The sequence below is a fragment of the Myotis daubentonii genome, chromosome 4 (genome assembly GCF_963259705.1).
Source record: "Myotis daubentonii chromosome 4, mMyoDau2.1, whole genome shotgun sequence".
NCBI lineage: Eukaryota > Metazoa > Chordata > Mammalia > Chiroptera > Vespertilionidae > Myotis > Myotis daubentonii.
In genome coordinates this window covers 13,876,202-13,900,200 of record NC_081843.1, presented here as the reverse complement: position 1 = coordinate 13,900,200, position 23,999 = coordinate 13,876,202, and the positions used below count along the sequence as shown (strand labels likewise).

At 49.7% G+C, this 23,999-nt stretch overlaps 1 protein-coding gene across 11 annotated transcripts in view; it reads right to left on the bottom strand.

The window, feature by feature from the left end:
- Nucleotides 1-23,999, bottom strand: part of CRAMP1 (cramped chromatin regulator homolog 1) — a 62,936-nt gene that overhangs the window by 13,645 nt on the left and 25,292 nt on the right. For 8 of the 11 annotated variants that reach the window (XM_059692630.1, XM_059692635.1, XM_059692634.1 and 5 more), the window contains 9 exons: nucleotides 18,382-18,465; nucleotides 14,456-14,504; nucleotides 10,303-10,388; nucleotides 9,772-9,895; nucleotides 8,650-8,731; nucleotides 7,014-8,147; nucleotides 3,837-4,017; nucleotides 424-605; nucleotides 242-334 (listed from right to left, as the gene is read on the bottom strand). In XM_059692630.1, coding sequence (XP_059548613.1) covers nucleotides 242-334; nucleotides 424-605; nucleotides 3,837-4,017; nucleotides 7,014-8,147; nucleotides 8,650-8,731; nucleotides 9,772-9,895; nucleotides 10,303-10,388; nucleotides 14,456-14,504; nucleotides 18,382-18,465 — 2,015 coding nt within the window. The remainder of the gene's footprint in view (nucleotides 1-241; nucleotides 335-423; nucleotides 606-3,836; nucleotides 4,018-7,013; nucleotides 8,148-8,649; nucleotides 8,732-9,771; nucleotides 9,896-10,302; nucleotides 10,389-14,455; nucleotides 14,505-18,381; nucleotides 18,466-23,999) is intronic. The other 3 variants (XM_059692637.1, XM_059692636.1, XM_059692638.1) reach the window with 3 other exon arrangements.

The window sequence follows — 23,999 nt, the reverse complement described above, 5'->3', positions numbered from 1 at the left end:
TGACTGGATTTGAACCCATGACTCTTCAGATTGAGGGCCAACACTAAACACTGAGCAAAGAGGCCACGGTAAGATTATCTTCATTTTCAGATACAGTAAGGGTCACTGTTATTACTTTATTTACCCTAGTCATAAGAAGGGAGAAAGTGGCAGGGATTCTCCATTTCAGTTCAACACTCAAGACACGGGAGAAAACCAGTGTGTCGGGCAGCTTGGCCAGGGGGAGCCCAGCTATGCAAACCTGACCAGCGTTCCTGACCTGGACCACCAGCGGCTTCCGTAGGTGCCGGTTCTGCAACTTCCGGGGCTTTGGCAAGAAGAAATCCGATTGCATCTATGAGGAAAACAGTGCCCGATCCCTGAGTGTTTTCATAGCAAACATGGGTCTGCAGGCAAGCAGAGGGGAGCATTCCCTGCACTTACGCTGATGGAGTTCAGATGCTGAAGGAAAGTCAATTCTGTCTCTTTATTAGGAGAGAAGAGCTTCCCGTGTCGGCTGTTGGGTGGCAAAGTTGTTGGGACAGCAAAAAGGCCACCATCTGAGTCACTGCTTCCTGTACTAGAGGAACCAGCCACCAAGAGGGGTCTTGGAGGGTTTCTCAAACCTAGAAAAGGAGAAGGGAAGTGAATAGAATACCCTCACCCAGCAACATCTCCAGTGTGAATGAAGTTCTACTGGAGAGAAATTCAAGAAGAATTCCTGACAACCTGTTCTGTTTCCTGGAAAGGAGTTCCCTTTTTCTTAGTCCCATAAAACCTGCTTTTCCATCTTCCTGAAATTCTAGTTTCCAACCTGAGCAGATCATAGCTCTTCCTGACAGGATAAAGAAACTTTACCATTTTGTTTGAGCCTTGGTGGGAAAGGCAGCTAGGCATTCATTTTTCAGAGCTAGAAGAACCTAGCAGAATATCTAGTGCAGAACAGAGGTCAGCAAACTCTCTCTTTAAAGATAATAAATATTGCTTTGTGGGCCTGCAGACTCTGCTAATCTCAATTCTGCAGCTGTAGTACAAAAGCAGCTACAGGCAACATGTGTATGCACCAGTGAGCACAGCCATGTGCCAATAAAACTTTATTTACAACAACTAGGCCGTGGGCCATAGTTTGCTGATGCCTGGTCTAAATCTGTAATTATACAGAAAACTGACCCAGAAATAGAGGGACAGAAAGTATTTAGGAACCACTATTTTGGGACTCTGCTAGCTGTTACCATAGATGCTGCTGCAAGGCACCCTTGATTCATGGTAGAATGGATCTCCTTCCCTTCTTCTTCTTTTTCTTTTTTTTAAAGATATTTTTATTGATTCCAGAGAGGAAGGGAGAGGGAGAGAGAAACATCAACGATGAGAAAGAATCATTGATCAGTGCCTCCTGCACTCCCCCTACTGGGGATCGAGCCTGCAACCCAGGCATGTGCCCTGACTGGGAATTGAATTGTGAGCTCCTGGTTCGTAGGTTGAGGCTCAATCACTGAACCACACTGGCCGGGCTCCTTCCCTTTTTCTTTATTTGCAAATCTGTGAGGTTACACTGACACTCATGGTATCCAGAGACCAGGTCTTCTAAGCACTGGTACGGACTCTAGCACTGCAGGTGGATTAGTCCAGAAGGATCCTTAATTAAGAAAGAGGATGGATATTAAAGAGTACAGAGAATCGAAAATTTTAAAAGCAGAACGCAAAAAGAATATACAATCTACCAGCTAGCCCTAATATCGAGTGCAGTGACCGTATCTGCGAGAATAACCAATTCACAGTATGCTGCTGCCCTCCTCGTGAATCACAGCACGGAAACAGGATCAAGGTGGAGAAAACAAAACTAAGAGCTGCAGGAGGTGGAGAGCCTGACACAGCAGCAGCCCAGCTTTCTTAAAGGCCCCTATGAAGTGCTCTCAAGGATTGGAATCTTCGAGCACTTAACAGGCGGGCTATTTGCAACAAGACATAATGCTAATAACATTCACTGACCAGAAAATAACCCTAGAGCAGGGATTTTCAAATTTTGTTGCCACAAGTCTTTTTAAACCATGCAACATCTGAGCATTTAGTCAGGGGCACTAACCTCTATTCCAGCAGTTCTCAACCTATGGGTCGCGAACAATGAAAATACATCCTGCGTATCAGATATTTACATTACGATTCATAACAGTATCAAAATTACAGTTATGAAGTAGCAACAAAAATAATTTTATGGTTGGGGGTCACCACAACATGAGGAACTGTATTAAAGGGTCACGGGCATTAAGAAGGTTGAGAACCACTGCTCTATTCCCTTAAAATGTCAAATAAAAACAATGACAACAGCCAACACAATAGCCGTCCATGTGAAGGAGTCAAAATTATGTGTTTTTTTTTGGTCAGATGGGCAAAAAGTGTATTTTCTGGTGTGCCGCGGATTTTAGTAATTAGTTGATGTATGCCATCTGATGTAAAAGGTTGAAAATCGCAGCCCTAGAGCACCGTTAAAGCACCAGGACCCTAGGTCTCTTCAGCCAAAAAGTTATTGCAGGTTTTGGGGCACCCATCTAGATCAGAGTAAGATCAGAGGCAGGACCGCCTCACCTCTTGTATGATGCACACTGGTCACCATTGCAAGGACCAGGACAGCAGAGGGTCCTGAAACTCATGCCTGGGTGGAGGCCTTCTTGGCCGCAGGACACAAAGGAACACGCCAGGCTTCAGCCCCACTATCCCTGCATCCCCATCTCACCAAGTCAGTCTCAGGAAGAGTTACAAGACTTTGCTGGAAGAGAGGAAAAAGGCTCAAGCGCAGTCAGCATAGCCTCACACCAGGGCCGCACAACACATGCACGTTCCTTTTTCTACCTTTAAAATTCAGGATTCTAGCCATGGCAACTATTAATGTTTTACTATAAAAATACTAAGCAAGACCAGGCCGGTGTGGATCAGTGGTTGAGTGTCGACCTAGGAACCAGGAGGTCACAGTTTGATTCCTGGCCAGGGCGCATGCCTGGGTGGTGGGCTCGATCTCCAGTAGGGGGCGTGCAGGAGACAGCCCATCTATGATTTTCTCTCATTCACTGATGTTTCTCTTTCTCTTTCCCTCTCCCTTCCTCTCTGAAATCAATAAAAATATACTTTAAAAAAACACAACAAAACAAAAAAAACTAAGCAAGGAAAAGTGATGCCTCAGGGAAGCAGGTCAGGTTGATCCTGGTTTTATGTACCCAGTAACCCAAATAAGGACCCTGAATTAAAAGGTCTCCCAGATATACAACTGGGGCAAAGGAACACAGTGGATGGCAGGTCAGACCGTCTCTTTCCAAGGTTTGTGTTGTATTGCTGGGACTTCCTTGAACTTAGGTTTCTTTACTCGAATATTTTAGGTGTAAAGAAAACAGTCTCATGGACAATAGGGTGGTGAAGACCTGTGGGGGTGGGTAGGGGCTGAGAGGAGGGGGGGGGAATGTCTCTGTAATACTGTCAACAATAAAAAATATTAAAAAGGAAAACAGTCTCTAGAAGATTCAGTAAGAACCAACCCTTCTCAGCCTCTAAACCTCCAACTCAGCAGGTTATGGAGGCTTCTGCTGCCCTCACAAAGCCCAATCCCCCCAAGTGAATGGACTGGCAAGGGCTACCCATGTTTTCCACTGGCTCATGCACCCTAGGATCCCAAAGCCCTTGGTGACAGGCCCACACTCACCCTCCCTCTGAGGAAATGGTGATTTCCGTTTTCCTCACCTCCCCCGCTGGACTGGCTGACTGGGGCCAGGCCTCAGGAATCCCTGTGCCTTCAGACCTGGCACAGCCCCCATGGCCAGCGGGGCACCCAGAAGGGTGGGCCCTTGGTCAAAGTGGCTGCTTAGCCTCACCTGAGGAGGGACAAGGCGCAGAGCTGGGAGAGAAGGTCTTGCTGTTGCGAAGGGCAGACTGGTTTCGAGGGCAGCGGGGGCTCCGGGAGCTGATGTTCACCACCTTCCCTGGGGGGGTCGTCGACTGTTCCTCCTGGGCGGGTCTCGCTGAGGCCATGGAGCTGGCGTTCGATTCTGGAGCCTAGGACAGAAATGAGCAGAAACAACAGCCACACTCAGCCCATGAACAACGGTTCTGGAATGAGTGCCCGGGAGCAGGCACCAGAACTCCCTGAAATCAGATGGACAGCAGAGGCTAAGCGACCACATTCCATGATGGCAAAGGTCAGCACCCCTGCGTCACTCAGCAGTGCCGGCATTCAAAATCACCAGTCAGGTGGGCACTGAGGGAACCAGGGCTCTCCCGCCTGAAACCTCTCCTCACTGCCCACAGGCAGGTGGCATGGACTGGCAAACCATCAGGAAGTGACTAGAGGAAGGGAGGGAGGGGGAACATATAGCTGAAAGCACTGAGCACCCCAGCCTGCCCAGGAAGGGCTCTAGCTGCCAAAAGATGCTGAATTGCAGGGACCGCAACTAGCCTTTAAAAAACAAGCCTGAGACGACTGCCATGGCCTCTTCCTATTGCGAGTAGATAAGACATACATACAGATTTAACTTCTAGAATGAAACAATCACAGCTGAAGAGCTCCCTGCTGAATCAAATCCCAAACCCCAGGGGTTTCATAGATTGCTGCCTGAGGGCATTGCCTCCACTCGAGTCCTCAACAGAGACACCCTTCCATCCAGCTGTTCTCACCCTGGTGACTTTACCAACCCCGTCCTCAACATTCTCCGAGGTACCCAACGCCCACTGGGGGGACCTTCCAGTAAATTACAGAACCCATTATCCACACCCTCAGCACAGCCTCACCTGCTCTGCTTGCCAGAGGCCCCATGCCTCCTCTGTACCTCCCATGGCCCTTCAGCCTGACCTTCCTCCTCCTTTCCATAGGACTCCGCCCCCTTACCCCACCCCCCTACCTCTTTCTGCTTAGCTTATTCAATCTGACTCACCATTCAATTGTCCAACCGAGTGCCCACCCAGCCTGTCAGCATTCTGACCCCCGGGGCACTTGCTCTTGTCAGCGATTCACCCAAACCTCAGCAGGAGGGAGACCAAAAGGCCAGGCTATCCATCTTTAACTCAAGGTTCCCATTCTCAGCTGGGGCCTCTGGGCAGCAGCTCCCACACCCGAGAAGCATCAGTATCACCTGGTAGAGGGCGTCAAAACATGGTCTACTGCCTGGCTGGTGTGACTCAAGGCTGAGTGTCAACCTATGAACCAGGAGGTCACAGTTCCATTCCTGGTTGGGGCACAAGCCTGCTTGGGTTGCAGGCTCAATCCCCAGTGGGGGACGTGCAGGAGGCAGCCAATCAATGATTCTCTCTCAACACTGATGTTATTTCTGTCCCTCTCCCTTCCTCTCTGCAATCAATAAAAATATATATTTTTTAAAAAACATGGTGATAGGGCCCCAAGAACTGCATCTCTAGCAAGTTCCCAGGTGAAGCTGAGACTGTTGACAGGGGACCCACTTTGAGAACCATGGCTCTGAGCACTCTGCTTTGTGTTCTCTGCAATAGTATTTCCAACCTGCGCCACTCTCCTCTTCAGTTGAGGCCAAGGCCACTACCTCAGCCGTGATTCCTCCAGCCTTCGCAGGAGCCAGTCTAGCCTGGCCTCCTTCCATAAGGTATTGGACATACTCATGTGTCCCCCAGTCTCTTTTCCTGACCCCCTCCAAAAGACAAACTTGAAAACATTTTTAAACTCATAACCTCTGCTCAGTCACCCTAGTACTGCCCATGCCCGACCGAGGGGCACCTCCATGCTGCGAAATCCAAAGGCCATCTCTTACCCACAGGTCTTGCCTCACCAGCCTCTGCAGCACCCAGCCAGTTCCCACCCACCTCTCTCACAAGGCACTGATTCACTTCGCCTGCTCCACTGAGAGCCTCTGTGTGCAAGCACTGCCTGGGGCACAACTGAGAAAACGGAGAGGAACCTGGTGGGAGAGTCAACCAGAAACCAAGGCAGAACAGCAAATTCCAGACTGAGCGTCTGTTCAGGGAAAGTGGAACGTGTGGTGTGTGCTCTCAGGCACCGCTTACACTTGGTACTGACTGTGAATCAGTACTGAGGGGTGCACAGTGAGCCTGCAGTCCTGGCCTGTCCCCCAAAGCCACAGCATTCAGCTCCCTCAGCTGTCCCTCCTGGAACGTATGAGGCTCCAGGCTTCTAAACACCACGCATACACTGCTATTTCGGGAACAGCCTGCATTAGGACTCTGCTCGTGTCCAGGAGATCCTACAAGACTTTCCATCAGCAAGTCTCTGCCCCATCTGCAGCTTTGCTAATCAGCTTCCCCTGGTTAGGGTCACATGCCACGGCCTACCTGGCATGATCACCCCCTCCCTGGGCCACCATGGTCACTCCCTGGGCTCAGGGATCACCCACTCACCTTGGACACTCCTGAGGAACCCCAGACTACTTCAACTAGCCGTCTCCTGGACAGCTACCCATGGAGGTCGGCCTGCAGAGGTTTCCTGGCTGCAGCCCCACAAAGCTAAGCCCCACACCATGCAGCTCTCAGCCCCAGCATTCCATTTTCCCCTCCAGCTCCACTCCCTTCACTGAGGCTGTGCCACCACTGTCCTCCCAGGACAGCCATTCTAAAGTGCAAACTCGACCCTGTCATTCCTCTGCAGAAACCTGCAACCCTCCCGACACCTAGAGAAAGTCCAATCTGGCTCAGTCCTGGCCAAGCCTGCCACCTCACCTCTGTACACTGACCCCTTGGCTGGCACGCTCAGGGCTCAGCAGAATCACCGGAGCCTAGCAAGGCCCAACAGGCATGGCCTGCTGGTTGCTGTCCTCTTTGGAGCCCTGTGTGAGCCTAGAAGGAGAGGACAGGGCCCTTGTCTGGCAAGAAGCCAAAGCCGTAGCCAGTGCTCAGCATGGCCTCGCTCAATAAAATGAAACATGGTCTGTGAGAACCTCTGCCTCTCTGGTCACTGAGGTCCCTGCCTCCTGCCCTTCCCTGAGGAGCCAGGGGGACTCCTGACCACCTGCTATGGGGCTGGGCCTGATTGCCCTCTGGGTGCCAACAGAGCCGTGCGGACACGCACTCACCAGTCTGGGGTTGACCTCAGTGGAGATGAGCTTCAGGAGGCAGCTGAGGAGGCGCTGCTTGTGAAAGGCGGCAGGCGGGGAACCACCAGGGGCCTGGCCCTCGGGGCCCAGCTCGGCCAACCAGTCATACTCCAGCTGCAGCTTGCTTGGCTTTCCCATCATGAGGTAGACTTCGGCCAGTGTCAGGCTCTCGGAGGTCTGCAGGTTCCAGCCCTCTTCGCGGAGCTGCTGGGCCAGCCGGCTGGCAGGGACATCTTTTGGAGGCTTGGCAGAAGGCTGTCCCTGAGGTGGCGGGGGGTCCGAGGGGCTCACCTTCTCCTGGGGCTCCTCCGCAGGACCATCTGCTGAGTCTTTAGTGCAAACATCTGGCTGGAGCCCTGGGCTGGGCTGAGGCTCCAGGCCAGATAGGCCACGGACAGGAGACGGTGCCCTGGTCTGGGCAAGGTTGGCCACCTCGGCGCTGCTGGGGGCTTGAGTCTCTGGGGAGACACAGGCTGAGAGCCGAGAGTCTGCACAGTGGCACGGCTCAGGGAGGATGAGGTCCTGGCAGGACTTCAAGTAGCGGGGGAAGGGGTCTAGAAGAGAGAGATCGTCCTCCAGCTCTGGGAGCTGGCCACAGGCACAAGTCGTGGCCCTGGGCTCTTGGGCTGGGCCGTCCCCAACCTCTACAGGAGCTGCCGTAGGGGTCTGTACCCCAGCATCCTGGAGCCCAGGGGGAAGCCTGTCGGGAGCGTTCGGGCTGCTGAGGCTTGGGGCAGCCCCCTCCCCAAGGGCACTTTCAGGGGAACTCTCTCCAGAGCTCTGAGAAGTGTCCATGGAGGGAGGAGGCCGCCCCCCGCCCTTGCCTTCGGTGCCGCTCCTTGGGCACTTCACTTGGCCTCTGGCTGTACCCTGCCCGCTCTGGATGCCCAGGATCTGAGCTGGAGGCAGTGTGTGGGCATCTTTGGAGCTCTGTTTGCACCGGCCACCCTCCTGCCAGTGCACCGTGCAGAAGGCCTTAGAGTGCACCACACGGGCCACTCCTGGAAGTGGGGTCAGCGTACAGTTCTCCCCAGGGAACAGGTGCAGCATTACTTTCTCCTGTGACGGCTCCACAAACGAATCCTGCAGCTGCCGCTCCGCGAGTGTCTTTCGCTTAGCGCACCGTCAAGGAACCGTATGTAGCAGCACCCGCCCCTGGGCATCACAGGGCCTTGGGAAAGGCACGACTCAGGTATTTCCTTCTTTAGGAACCTACTCCCAGCACACACTGTTCTTGCTGTGGACTGGGCAGGGCTGGGAGCTGGCTAAGGAGAAGTCTGACACTATCCTTAGTCATTTGATCAACCTGCTCCCAGGGATGCTTAGCCCATATCCCACAGGCCAGATGGTAGCTGCTCACCACATGGAGGGCTGCTGTGACAGAGTTCTAACAGTGCAAGGTGAAAGTGGACCACACACCCAAAACGCAGAGGAAAGGGGACTATGGATTTTAGTTCTGGCTGTATACCATCTCACAGCATAGCTGCTACGCCACATGGGTCCCAGTGCAATCCTGAGAGTGACAGGCAGAACAGACACCATTCTGAGGCAACAGATGCTGTAGATATGATGGTGGTGGTGGTGCAGGGGGGTTGCTTTAGTAGGAAAAAGATACAATTCGCACTTCATGGAGCTCCCACTTCTGCTTCAAAAATTCAATGAGGCTGGAGACCTTCCGATGGAGCTCCACGATCATCCTGTAGGAAACAAAAATGGGAAGGGGAAAGCTGTTACCATGGGGATAGAACCTTCTGAAGAGCCCCCAGGCTGCTGGCAGCACGTCAATGCCATGAAGAGTAAGGGCATCTAGGAAAGGTACCATGGCGGGGCCAGAGCCACGATGACTCCTTTTCTTAAAAATGAACCCTTTAAATTGAGTAACTAGAGACTATATGAAACTGCAAGAAGACAAAGCGGAGACCTATCTACCCTTCACAGTGCAAAATCTCACCCAGAACATGGACCTGGGCACAGCCCACCCAACTACTCTAATAAGCACCGTTCGGGTCAGGAAGGGGAGGCCTGGCCAGCCGTAATAACCCCAAGAAATAAAAATACACATGGGAGGGATGAAGCAGACACACCACCATGTGGATGCTCGGCACCTGAAAACATTATGCTCAGTGAGAGGTCAGAAAGAAAGGACTACAATAGGAGATTCCACTTATGCCTAATGTCCAGCATAGCCAAATCGAGAGACAGAAGGAACATGTGTGATTGCTGGGGGCCAAGGACCAGGGGCGGGGTATGAGAAGCAACTGTTTAGTGGATACCAGGCTTCCTTTTGGAGTGACAAAAATAGAAATGGTAGCTGTACAATACTGTGAAAGTACTCAAGTGTCCTGAATGGGATACCTTGAAATGGCTAATGGTTAATTCTATGTTATGTGACTTTTACCTCAATCTATAAAAATAAAAATGTGTAACTGGAAAATGGTCTGTACTCACCGTGGTGAGTCATCCACAAATCAGATACCAAACTTTAGGGAATGGTAAGAGGCAATGGAAAGGGAATGGGGGAAAATGCTATAGTCATCAACTTGCTAATCACGACATCTTTCTACATCCGCTCCTGGCCTGCGAGACTCATGCCTCCAGGCCCCCAGCAGTACACTACCCTCACCCTACCCCCATGTAATTTTGGAGCATCACTCAGGGGTCCACGAGGGAACCCATATACCACCCTCTGTTCACATCCCTCCCAGCTGGCTCCCTACCAAACTCCAAAGGCAGTTACCTGAGCCTGGGGTTCTGGGAGAGGCTCTGTACGCGGGCCCAGGCATGATTGTTCCGCGGCTGTAGCTCTACGGGGACTCTCAGGGGCAGACGCACTGGCTTCTGGTCCTCTTCATCACTCAGGCCTGCGACAAGAAGGGCTGTGAGAGCCTGGCCAACAGACTGCCATGCAGAAGGCAACGTGGTTGGCCAGACAACTCGGGAGGAGGAGCCGTGGACAAATGGCCTGGGAGCCGAAGCAGAGCTGGCAGAGAGGCCCACGAGAACTTGTGCCCAGAGAAGCGCCAACATGGCCACTAGGGTACCCGCAAAGCTGGGGCAATGACTGGGCCACACGAGGCCACGGGACTCCCTCCTGCCACCACTCACACTCCATCTGAATGCTGTGAGTGGACACACTGCTTTGGACCCAAGAATTGCTCATGGGTTTAGGAATGCTCGGACGCAGAGCTCAGCCTATCGATTGCTAAATGGAGCAGAGAACACACGCCCCCAGCCCCACCCAGCCCCACCCAGCCCACCCTCTACATACCGTCTGGGTCACAGAGTTTCTTCAGGGCTCGGCACATGGGCGCTTTGATTCGCAGGTTTCTTCCTTTGTAACGCACTGTGGTGGCCCTGGGAAAATTTTTTAAAGAAATGCTGAGACCTCTCAATGAACAGTAGCTCCCTGTCCTGCGCAGGGAGGGTCCTGACTGGGCGCCCATCCTGGCCTTCAGAGCTCCTGCTCAGCCCTATGGCTCTGGATGCCCAATACTTTCCCACTCAGACCTCACAATGCAAAGGGGATGCCTGTCATTCACAGGAAACGTGCCCTGCCTCCTGCCTGGTGATGTGTGCGGCATCAGCTGCTGTCCAACCCCCTGGAAAGCCCATGACAGTGAGACCTCCTCAGATACCAGATGATGTACCCTCCTCTCCTCTTCCTCCACAGGACCCCTTGAGAGTAGGTTTCAACCCATCTCTATGTGACCTCAACCCAACTCAGAGACCACATCTTCACGTCAGCAATGTCCCCCAGCCCCCCAGGACCTCTGGAAACCATACTACTGGGACCTGGGGTGTAGGGCACTCACAGCCAGCAGGCACGGGTGTCAAGTCAGTGGGCCTGCTTCACGTCTGCCTGTCACAGATGCCAGTGACACTGTGAGCACTGCTGTGGCAGGACTTTAGATAGTGTTAGAATTAAAGAAATACTATAAACGAGTACAAAAGCCACAAAAATAGTTTCTTCTAATAAACACATTTAGAATGCTTTGGAATTACTCAATAAGCGTAGATTGGCAGTCAAGTGAGTGCGGGCAAGACAACTATGAAAGACTGAGGGTGACTGGAAGCACCCTGCAGCCCCACTGCCGTGCATTTCTATGCTCGTTCCGCTTGAAAACGGTTCATCGCAAGTGATGCATCTTGACTAGCGCCTCTAAGATAAAAACAACCCAGAACTCTGAGGATGGGCCCCGTCAAAGAAAAGGCCTTGGCCAGCCAGCTGTGTCTGGTAAGCAAATGTAGGTTTCTGTTTTACAAAAGTTTCAAGGTCCGTGTATATTGTTTTATAACTGTTTTTTGTTTGTCTGTTTTCTAGAGGCAAACATATAACCTATTCTTTTTATTTCTATTTAAAACCAAGTCACCTTAGCAGGTGGATTTGCAGACAGGGGAAGAGAAACCATGGACAGGAAAGGTTTATGTTTCTGTTCTCCAGCATCCACACAACAGGGAGGTTTGCCCAAGTTGTGCTCAGTAATGGGTGTCATGAAGTTTTATGACTCTATTTTAACCAACTTTTCTAATTGGCTAACTCCCAGCTGTGGCCCCAGGAAGCCAGCCCTCCGTGCCCCCCCCACCCCCCGCACCCCCAATTCTGTCAGGAGGAGCAATTCAGAGAGGATAGGAGTCCACATGAACCACCACCACACTCCACTGAGACCAAAGCTTGAGTTTTAGCCACCCGAACTCATGGGCGATCCAGGGCCACAAGGTGCTACTGAAGAGGGAATTGGGAGGAGAGCTTTAAAACAGCAGTAATTGAGCACCAAGTTGAATCTTAAAACAACCTCCTCCAATAAAGGGCTCTGGGGACAAGTGGACTTTCCTGCCCATCATCACTTTTTGTTGCATCTGCCCCCAAACAAAACAAAACAGTAGCAGGCAAGACTTAAAGAGCAGGTGGAGCTGTGTCATGTGGCACCTGTGTTTGTGATGATCACATTTTCCGTTAAACTGCTATTTTGTGACTTCCTTTTTTTTAAAAAAAAAAGTGAAATTGAGCAGTCCTCTTTTTGTGACTAAATAACCATCCTGAGAATACAATTCCTTTCCTTTTCTCTCAAATGGAAGTTCTATGGCAGCCTGAGTTTGGAGCCTGTACAAGGTAAAGCCATGTTCAAGCTCACACAGAAAAGGCCTCTCAAGGCCTGGCCCCGGTCCTGCGACATGATCTGCACTCCCCACCCTCACACACCAGCCCCATGGCGGGAAGACAGGCGAAACTACTGACAGGCCAGGCCAGCTTGACCTCTGATGGAAAGTAATAAAACAGAGGATTCTATCTGAACCCCTGCACTTGAGTGTTACTTTGACAAAACAGGCAACAGAATAATTCCTGTAAGTGCATGGGAGTCTGGCTTTCCATCCTGAGAGGTTTATTTTCTTCTCTGCAAAGCTATTTGATAAACCCAATAAGCATGCTGCTGGGTCTGTGACCAATGTAATACGATTTAATTTTGGAGCTTTTCTCAATTCATTTACTCTTTTATCTAATTCTATAATTTTATAACAAAAGGAGATCCACAGTTAATTGAAAAAAGTCTGCAGGAGAAGCACAGACAGGAAGTTGGTTAAATAAGCAATGCTTTTTGGTCTTAAATCAAGGCACTGTACTAATTTCCCTGCATCTGTTTCACCTTTACAAGCTTTTTGCTTTGTACTAAAAATCTTATGTCTATTGGTGAAAGAATGGACACAAATCAATAGAACAGAATTAAAGGTCTTGAAAAAGACACAGTACGGTCAATTGACCTTAGATGACAGTCCTTTCTACAGAAAAGGCTGGGACAACTGGACACCCATAGGCCAAAAATATAAACCTAGGTATAAACTTTACATCATATTAAAAAAAAATCCAAAGTAGGGCATGGATTTAAACGTCAAACTATAAATCTTTTAGAAGGAAACAGGCGAACATCTTTGTGAACTTAGTAGGCAAAGGGTTCTTAGCTACAACAGGTTAGTCCACAAAAGCAAAGGATGGCAAATTGGATCTAATCAAAATTAAATACTCTGCCCTTTGAAAGACACTAGTAAAGAGATGATGAGACAAGTCACAGAGTGGAAGAAAATATTTACAAATCACCTATCTGATAAAAGACTGGTGTCTAGAACAGCGATCGCCAACCTTTGGAACCTCACGGACTGCTGGTCTAGAATATATAAAGAACTCTCTAAACTCAAACATAAGAAAACAGGTACAAGATTTGAACAAACACTTCACCAAAGAAGAAATAAAAATGGTAAAGAAGCACAGGAAAGATGCTCAACATATTGGGGAAATGCTAATCAAAACCACAATGAGCCCAGCCAGTGTGGCTCAGTGGTTGAGTATTGACATATGAACTAGGAGGTCACGGCTAGATTCCCGGTCAGGGCACATGCCCAGGTTACAGGCTCCATACCCAGTATGGCGTGCAGGAGGTAGCCAATCAATGATTCTCTCTCATCATTGATGTTTCTATCTCCCTCCCTCCCCTTCCTCTCTGCAATCAACAAAAACACACACAAACAATGAAATACCACTTCACACCCACTAGGATGGTTCAAAAGGAGCTAATGGAACTCTCCCTGGAAAGTTCTGGCAGTTCCATACAGAGTTAGGCACGCACTTACCATCTCCTCCCCTGAAGATGTGCCCAGGAGAAAAATGTTTAAAGTTGGAGCAAATACAGCTTCCACCTGACAAATGCAGGGCAGGTGTAAGGGTGGGAAGGAATATGGGATGCTGAAGCCACAACAGGTAAATGCGGTGGGGAGGTGACAAAAGATCCACAAGGCCATGGCAGGTGACCTCTTCCTACTTGCCTAATCATACCCCACACACATCCAGGAGGCTCCGTTTGCCCAACACCACCAGTAGTTAAGACTGCCTACACTCCTGGCGGTTGGAGTGGGTCTGCTCTTTCACATCATGGTGATATCTACATCCTAGTTACTATCATGACTGGCTGCAAAAGGGTAGCAGCTCATAGAAATAAAGCCTTGAGAATGCAACACGAGCATCTGTAAGAGCATCCCTGCTGGGCTGGAGCCTGAACAGAAGCATATGCAGCGAGCCCCACCTAGCAGGAGCTCACACCTGAGAAACAGGGGCTCACAGGCCGTCCAACCCCGGGCTGGGGGAGACAAGAACCAGAGGTACAGGAAGGTGATGCTCTGGATACAGCAGAGGCCAGTGAAGACTGTTCCAGGAGAGAGTTCGACCTACAGGACAGCTGAGCTTTGACCAGCAGAGATCTTGGGTGGTGGGGGAGATGACCTAAGACAAGGAACGGAGTGGTCCGGGTGAAAGCGCAGAAGCTCTGGTGGGGTGAGTGGGAGGGACAGATGGGTATTTCTAGTTCTGTATTTCAGAGAACAATGCAAACGCCCAACATGAGCAGGTGGTGTCTCATAATGTAATTTGTACTTACCCAACCTGAATGAGCTCATTCAACTTCGTGGCATTCTTGTCATCCATACCTTTAAACAGAAAAAGAAATAGACATGACCTTGGAGCAGTTAGGAGCAAAACTGGTAAAGATATAATTACTTTCCTGTAGAATCCAAACAGAATATTTAAGGTCTTCCAAATAAAACCCCTATGTTAGCTGCAGCCCCTCCCGCAAAGTCAGAACAAGGCGTCACCTGCATGCCCTCTCCACACACCCAGACTTTCTCCTGGGACTACTATCTGCCTCTGCACAGATGATCACTCCTCCCAGAAACCTCAGACCCCTGGGCTATGCTGAACCTCCACTCGCCCTCAACTGCTAGTTTAGAGGCTCCTTCCTCTGGTAACCACTGTGCACATTTCTCCTGCTGGCCTCTAGTTACCTGCGGGCCTGCCTTAGTCAGCTTTGAGCCCTAGGTCCCAGGGTCCGCTGGATGATCAGCTCAGATACTGCACATTTCCTCTGCCCTCCTGGTACTTAGTACTGTCCTCAGGACATGTGGAAACCAAGTCAAGTAACCAGGTAATGGGAGAATCTAGGAGGTGGATGTTGGGTGCTCACTGTAAAGTCTTTGAATGATTCTATATTTTTTGGGGGGGGGAGGGGGGAGGGAGGGAGAAGGGACCAAGCCATAAACACACAGCCAGACTGAGAACCAAAGACAAGGACAAAACCTTAAAAGCAGCCAGAGAAAAAAAAGAACATCTCTTCCAGAGGAACCAGGACAGATGTGACCTCTCACCAGAAACCATGCAAGCCAGAGACAGTGGGACATCTTTAAAGTGATGGAAGAAAAAACCTTTCAGCCCTCGCTGGTTTGGCTCACTGGACAGAGCATCAGCCTGTGGACTGAAGGGTCCAGGGTTTGATTCTGGTCAAGGGCACATGCCTGGGTTGCAGGCTCGAATCCCCACTTGGGGAGGGGTGGGGGGGCTGGTGGTGCAGGAGCAGCCAATCAATAATTCTCTCTCATCATTGATGTTTCTATCTCTCTCTTCCTCTCCCTTCCTCTCTGAAATCAATAAAAATATATTTTTAAATAAAACACCTTTCAATCAGAATTCTACACCCAGCAAAAGTATTTTAAGAATAAAGACTTTTCAGATAAATAAATAACTACAAGAATTCATGGCCAACACAATTACACAAAGAACATTAAAAAAAATTCGGTAGGCTGAAGAGAAACAGTACCAGATGAAATGGATCTTCAGGAAGGAAGGCACAGCCCCAGAAAGGGCGAACTTATAGACTTGCTCACTAACAAAGAGGTCACACACAGACCTGCCTTCAGATGGGCATAAATCAAACAAGCACACATAAGCGTAAAGGCAGTTGTGATGCTGCATGGAGGGAGGGTCTGGAGTGCTGAGAATGTGTGACATGGTGGCCCAGCCTGTTGTGGAGGTTTGTGAACATTTGAGCTAAGATCAAAGGAGTTCATAGGTAAAGGGGGGGAAAAGGCCCATCTCCCTGTGTCTGGCTGGTGGGACAGACAGACAGAAGGCCCATCACCCTGTGTCCAGCTGGTGGGACAGACAGACAGAAGGCCCATCACCCTGTGTCCAGCTGGTGGGACAGACAGACAGAAGGCCCATCACCCTGTGTCCAGCTGGTGGGACAGACAGACAGAAGGCCCATCACCCTGTGTCCGGCTGGTGGGACAGATAGACAGAAGGCCCATCACCCTGTGTCTGGCTGGTGGGACAGACAGACAGAAGGCCCATCACCCTGTGTCCGGCTGGTGGGACAGATAGACAGAAGGCCCATCACCCTGTGTCCAGCTGGTGGGACAGAGAGAAGGCTGGCACCACCCCAACTTTAGGGTCTGAGTCACCAAATGGGGCACGGTCCAAAAAACTGTCCTTCGAAGAAAAGCAGTCTGAGCAAACTGGTGAGTACTACAGGCAACCAGTGTCCCCTCCTCACCCTGTCCTGACATTGGTGCTGTGGCAGATGGAATAGCATCGGTGTAAAAATCAGGACTGGAGGCAGCATGGAACCTTGTCACTTAATAGCTAAGGAGGCTTGAAGTCATTAGTTTTTCATCAAAATGGAATGTCCTCAGCCCCCTTTTCAGACAGGAACAATGCCATCTCACACAGCTGTTACGATGCTTTACACAAGGTAATATGTGTCAAAGTCCCTGGAATACAGCAGGGACTCAAAGTCTACTATTTCAAGATTTGCATATGCCTGGATATCTCAGTTAGAAAAAGGAATGAATAAAAAGCGAGCTCTGACCTCCTGAACATCCCAGAAAGCATTACCACTAAGCAGGTATGAGAGGCGGCCCTGTACAGGGCACTCTGCAGAAGGCTGCAAGTGGAAGCATGTCCTTCACCAAAGATTCACGAAATGACACAACAGCGTCCCACCATTTGCATCAGTGGGTGGGGGATCAGAGGGAAAAGCCACAGCAGGGTGTGTGTGTGAATGTGTATATGTGTGTTTAAACATGTGCACGTGTGACATGTAACTGGGCTGAGACAGATGACCAGGCATTACCACCAGGAAAGGAGCAGCCAAGCTGGAGGGTTGCCCAGCATGGAGATGAGCTGAAGTCCAAATGCGGAGGCCCCTTGGGTCAGGGGCCAGGTGATAACCCAGGGGCATGGAGCCAACAGAGAGGATGATTCATATGCAATCAGAGACTGGCTGAGAGGCTCTGGCTGATCGGCTCAGATGTGGCAGGGATGGAGGAGTGGTCATGGATCATTAACAAAGCAGGTGGTACCCACACAATGCCATGAAAAGAAACACTTTAGGTTTAGGGCAGAGAGAAGGACGCAGAAGAGAAAGTAGAGACTCAAGGGAGAAGCGGCCCAATAGTCCCTCTGAACAGACCATTCAAAGCAGAAGCTGGGAGGGATTTACAAAGAAGTCCTCAGACTGTGGAGAGAACAGGGTAGGAACCAGACACTTGTTCCATTTAGAGCCTCTTACACATTCTTGCCTGTTTTAGGAGAGGGGAGGTCACCCAACACAGGCCAGATGTGCAGAGCAATCAGTGACTGCCCATCATCCCCAACCTTCTGCTGCTTCCACACCCCCAGCCACCTGCCCATTCAGCAGTGACATGTTAAGTAAGTGGCTGGTAAGATGGTGGCTATGGTCATCTCATATGATCGCATTTAACCTTCAGAGTGGCTCTGTGGATGTGTGACAGGCAGACAAGTGGAATGTGCAGAGGCAAGGGTGCGCCCTCTTGTCTGTGGCCACATGAGGAAGCAAGGTAGGGATGCAAGGCAGTGGGCACAGGTGTCCAGGGAAGGCAAGAGCACCCTCTACATCTGAAGGGAATCTAGTCACAAGGAGAGGATCGGAACAGTGCAAAGGGAGGGGCCCTAACCCTTCAAAGTACCAGTGTTACTAAAGACCAAAAAGTGCGGGCTTTTCTAGGTCAAAAGACTTAAGGGACACCACAGCTACAAGCAGGGCAATGCCCTCAACAGGTGCCCAGCTGGCATGCTGGGGCGTGCTGGGAAATCTGAATATGGGCAGGATATTAGGTAAGATTGTGGTCCCTGTCTGATAAATGTGAAATGTGTTGGGTGTAATAATACGGCTGTAGGTATGCAGGAGAACGTCCTGTTCTCAGGTGACAGAGGGGGAGGGACTTAGGGGTGTGCTAGGATGTCTGCAACTTAAAGTCCAATGGCTGAGCAGAAAACAAGCAAGTATGTGAAGGGGGAGAAGAAAGGGGGCGACTGTACATATGAATGTAACAAAGGTTACCAACTGGGAAGTTTAAGTGCAGGTATGTGGCAGTCATTACATTCTTCTTCATTGTTTCCGTATATTAAAATGTTTAAGACAAAAGTTGGAGGGAAAACAGAAGAGCCACTGGGACCAAGACCCAACAGTGCCAGGACAGCAGGCCCCGCCTTGTGGCAGCTCGTACTCACAGCCCCCAATCTTCTTGCGCAGTTCGCCGTAGCAGATCAGACCATACAGCTCCTGAGATGACTTCTTCAGCCCTCGAGAGAACACTAAAATGAAAGACAGGAATGATAAGGTTTTAGAAGAGGGAAAAACACAGCCGTTCCGGAGCCGGCCAGCTCCTGTGCACAGAAACAGTGCTGGGGGAACATTCCACACTGCTGATTCCTCGGCTTTGCCTACTGCACCTTGGAACTACAGAATATCAGCATCAGGGGAGATGGGCAAAGAGTATACGGGAGCACAGTGCTATTTTGGTAATTTTCAAAATAAAAAGTTAAAACCAGAAAAAAATGGGGGGGGGGGGGGCCACGTAGAAAATTAGTCCTAACAGGCAGATCAATGTCCCCTGGGAGAGGAAAATGGGACGCTCAACACAGCCGGTTCCCAAGGAAGCAGAGGAGCTGGGACATGACCATCACTAAGCCTGTCGTCCTCCTCTCTCCATATTTGCAGAATTAGCCTGAGCCCTGTGTGAGGTGGGCAGACCTGGAACTGTGGAAGCTGACCTGTCGTGTCTCTGACCACTGATCTGTATGACCTGGGTCTGGGGCTAGAACCATAGCTCCAAGGCTCGAGACTGCTAATACCCACTCTCCATTGTTCCCTCATAGTAGGCCCACTTGTGTTTGGGAAGCAACACATATGGGTAAGGCATGGCCGCACCACTAAGCCCCAGCCATTGGATTGAGCAGAAGTGTAGCGGGAGACTTCTGAAAGGTTCCTTAAGAGGCTGATTAGGGCAGAATTATGCTTATTTTTCCTTCAGAACTGCTTTCTGGAGTCATCTTAGTCACAGCAAAGTGCTAGGGATGGCAGAGCAGAAAGACAGGAGGACCTGGGTCCTTGGTGCCTGCCCTGGCACTGCAGGCCGCTTCAATATGAGAAAATAAAATTTGACATGCTTAAGACACTGTTATTTTGAGTTTTTGTATTCTGTGAAGCCAAATCTAATTGTGATTTGGAAGCCCAACTACAGCACAGTCTGTGTGCCTTTTAGATCAGTGGTTCTCAACCTTCCTAATGCCGTGACCCTTTAATACAGTTCCTCATGTTGTGGTGACCCCCAATTTCATTGTTACAAATTGAACATAATTAAAGCATAGTGATTAATCACAAAAACAATATGTAATTATATATGTGTTTTCCGATGGTCTTAGGCGACCCCTGTGAAAGGGTCGTTCGACCCCCAAAGGGGTCGTGACCCACAGGTTGAGAACCACTGTTTTAGGTCATCTCAGAGCAGCAACCCATGTCATTTGTCCTTCACCCTCAGGGACCCCTTTTCAAAGTCCTAACATTCAGCTGTGTGTGAGTATAATCACAGAAAAGGAAAAGAAAAATATATTAGCAAATGAAGAATAAGTCTTACAATAAATAATCTAAAACAAGGATTCTGAACCTTTGACAGGCTCTAAGGAGCCGAGGACTCTGCCAACTTCACACACTAACCGTTCCGGAATGTTCTCCTGAGAGACTCACAGATCTCATCGGACTCTCACAGGGGACCAAAACTCAGGACACCTTAAGATCCACTATTCAATGAATAAACAAATATATTCTTTCCTGACAATGGAATATTATTCACCCATAAGAATGAAGTTCTAACATGCTCCAACCTGAATGAACCTGGAAAACATCATCCTAAGTAAAAGAAGCCAGATACAAAGGCCACATGATTCCTTTTAAATGAAATGTCCAGCATAGGCAAATCCAGAGGCAGAAATCCAGGGCTGGGAGAGGGGCTGAGAAATGGCTAGACAGGGCCAAGCCCTGGTCCAAATGCCAGGGCAGCACAAAGAGGCAGATGGGCCCGTGGGCTTAACATGGTCAACTGGCTGTCACCACCTTAGAGACACTATCAGGACCAGCTGGAGAACCCCAGCAGAGAAATCAGCTCAACAGAAAGAAGGCACTCCTCGTGAGGGCACATCAGGACAACACCAGCAAATAGACATTATGAGATGCCAAGGCGGCAGGAGATGGAGAGGAGGGAGAAAGGGAAACACGAAGGGAGGGAGGGAGAGAGGGAAGGAAGACATGTTGGGTCTATCCTGCAGAGCTTGCCGTGGAACCAAGGTGCAGCGTGGGAACAGAACTTGAGGGCAGCACATGCATCCTCTCTTCATCCCTGAGCCGGAAGGAGGGCTGAAGAGGGCTCACGTCTACACTGGGAATCTGAGCGTCCCCTGCAACACGCCCACTCTGCCAGTAGCATGGTCACGCTGAAAGGACAGAACACGCTAGTTCACAGCTCCTGGAGTCTTCTCACCCTGCCTCCACACTTTATCACCAGCAGCTTCCCAATCCTCACACACCGGTGACCGCCTTTCTCATTGGAAGAGAGCTTTCCCAGGGGAGCCCAAGTGGATGAAGGGCCTGCACTCCTTCAGAAAGTCACCCAAGAATACGATATGTAACAAAAAAAGAAAGATGTAAAAGACAACATGGAGAGAACCAAACAGCTAAAACTTATTCCCGAGTGACACCCAGAAAGGTAGGGAGGTTGTCTGTGAAGACCACAGATATTAGTAACAGCACTGGACTCAGTAGGATCCCGACCAGCGTTGATATTTCAAATAAGCTACTGATCTGAGAAACAGTGACAACTATGGCTGAGCACAGCAGCACAGATACAGACACTGTGCTGCCAACCTGAGGAAGAACAAAACGTTGCTAACTTGCCACAATACACCAAAGCCAGCAGAGAATCGTATGTTAACAGTTTTGTGGACACTGAAAGCAAACCAATAAAAACATTAGTGAAGGACCTCCGAGTCAAACCTAGGAACTGCCCCCCAAAAGTGGACACCGAAGGCCCATTTCCGTGGGTCTGTAGAAAGTGGCAATCTCACAAACAGATATGCTGTTAAAAGTCTTCGATACAATGTTTTGTTTGTGTTGTGTTTCCCCCACAAAGATAACAGGCTGGCTAGGAGGCCCCTGCAACTAGAGGAACTGGAGTTGGGATGGTGAGCCCTCCTCCAGGCAGTCTCCTGGTCACATACAGCAAACCCTGAGACCAGTCCTCTGCAAGGACTGGAACGAGGACAGCATGAGGTGGCTAGTGGAAGGCTTTGACGCCGGAAAAATACCTTAAAATGATGAGTGATAAACAAGGCATTCCTGGCCAGACAGAACCTGCTGGAGCCATAAGCTAGCTCAGCAGAAAAAAGGCTCTTTCTATGGGGTGTTGCTGTGAAGATGGAACTTGCTGTGAGCAGAACGCACTTGAGTGCCAGGTGCTCCTTCCTGCCTTTATCAAGGACAGACAGATGGGAAACACGGCAAGCAGCAGACGGACACCAGCCAGCAGGCTGGACAGTCATCCTTCCAGAAGACAGCGCTCATGACAAGACGCTCAAGATGAGACAGACTGACTTTCAGAAAGTAACTAAAGAATATATGTAACAAACAAACAAAAAGAATGATGTAAAAGACAACATAGAAAGAGCCAAAGAGCTAAAACTAATTCCCGTGTGCCACACAGACTTAGCTATCCCAACTGTACGAGGGTACTTAAAGGAAGTACATTTGAAGGAACAGAGGGCTGTATGAAAAGAGCTGTCCACATTTGCATTATTTAAAAACACTGGAAGTGGCCTGGCCGAGTAGCTCACTGGTTAGAGCTTGTCCTGCTATGCCAAGGTTGCCCAACAGGTTTGATCCCCAGTCAGGGTACATACAAGAATCAACCAATGCCTGCATAAATAAGTGGAACAACAAATGGAAGTTTTTATCTTTCTCTCCCCTTTCCTCTCTCTCTCTAAAATTAATTATTTTTTTAAAAAGAAAAGAGTAACTCATTAAAAAATAAATTAAAAACACCAGAAGTGGATTTTAAGTCCAAAAGGGAAGGTAAAGTTTATTCACTTAAAAACGTCAACTCAAAGAATTAACATTTCATGAAAAACATGGGGAAATTCTATGGCAACATGAAGACATGGTCTGAAAACATTACATTTACAGAAGATAAAGGTGAGTAGATGATGGCTGATGGAGCACAGCTCCTCAGCTTATTGTCTGGGTGGCTTGGGCCAGGGCCTCCAATGCTAAGCCAGGGTTTTCTCATCTGCAGTGCGGGTGACAGCACTCCCAGGGAAAAGTATGAAATGTGCTCAATGCCGAAACCGGTTTGGCTCAGTGGATAGAGCGTCGGCCTGCGGACTGAAAGGTCCCAGGTTCGATTCCGGTCAAGGGCATGTACCTTGGTTGCGGGCATATCCCCAGTAGAAGATGTGCAGGAGGCAGCTGATCGATGTTTCTCTCTCATCGATGTTTCTAACTATCTCTCTCCCTTCCTCTCTGTAAAAAATCAATAAAATATATTAAAAAAAAAAAAAAAAAAGAAATGTGCTCAATAATGGGCACAAAGTAGGCCCATGATGAGATGATGAGGTGGCAGTGAGGGCATGAGAATTCACGGAAGGATTTTTGAGAGCACTGACATAGGAGCTGAGTCTTGGAAGGTGAATGGGGTTAGGGAGGACAACAGAGTAGGGTGGCAGGAGTCAAGACACAAAAGGAAGTGCAGGTTAGCAGGAGGGTGGCAACCCCATCCTGAGAGCCAAGGCAGGTAGGATGAGGGTATGGGACAGGGCATGGGGAGGGGCGCTCAGGCAGGGGGACAGGCAGACATGGGTCTACTGTGTGGATAAAGCTATGTGGAGGGTGGGTTGTGGAAGAACAAGACCAGAAAGAGGGAGAACAGCAATGACCTAGAAAAGGACCTAGGGGGACTAGGTGGGGAGGACAGGTCTGAAAAGCTCTGAGGTAGACCCAGCGAAACCATGACTGGTGGGTGAGATGTCCATGAAGATTCAAAGGGAAATCTACTCAGAGAAAGTGTCAGCTAACTACTATGACTGCCTGGAGCTTGTGTCCCCCAAACCAATTTCTCCAGGGCAGGGTCACAGGCCAAATCCTGCCCGGGGCCTCTTTCTGTAAATAAACGTTTTGCTGGAACACAGTAACATGCATTCCTTTACATGGGATCTACAATGAGCTAAGACAGGAGAGTGAAGTCATTTTGATAAAGACTGTAAATCCCCAAAAGCCAAAAATATTTATCATCTGACCCTTTACCAAAAAAAGAGACAGCTTGATCCAAGCTCTCCGGGTCTTTCTAAAGCTGGAGGAGGGAGTCCTGGTCCTGGCATCCTGATGGGTCCGTCCTGATTACTCCAGTTGGCCAACACACACTGACCAGGCCAGGAGAACACCAGAGGGCAGGGCAGAGAGGGGACCGAGAGGGAGAGAAGGCTGCCATGAAGAATTCACAGCACAGGTGCAAAGGGGGAGTGATCTGACTGCAGCTATCACAGTTTTTTGTTTCTGTTAATCCTTACCCAAGGATATTTTTCCCACTGATTTTTAGAGAGTGGAAGGGAAGAAAGGTGGGAGGGGGGGAGAGAGAAAAACATCAATGTGAGAGAAACACATCAACTGGTTGCCTTCTGCATGCGTCCCAACAGGGGCCAGGGATCAACTTGCAACCCAGGTACATGCCCTTGACCAGGAATTGAACCCGAGGCCCTTCCTTGCGCAGGGCTACACTCTAACCACTGAACACACCAGCCAGGGC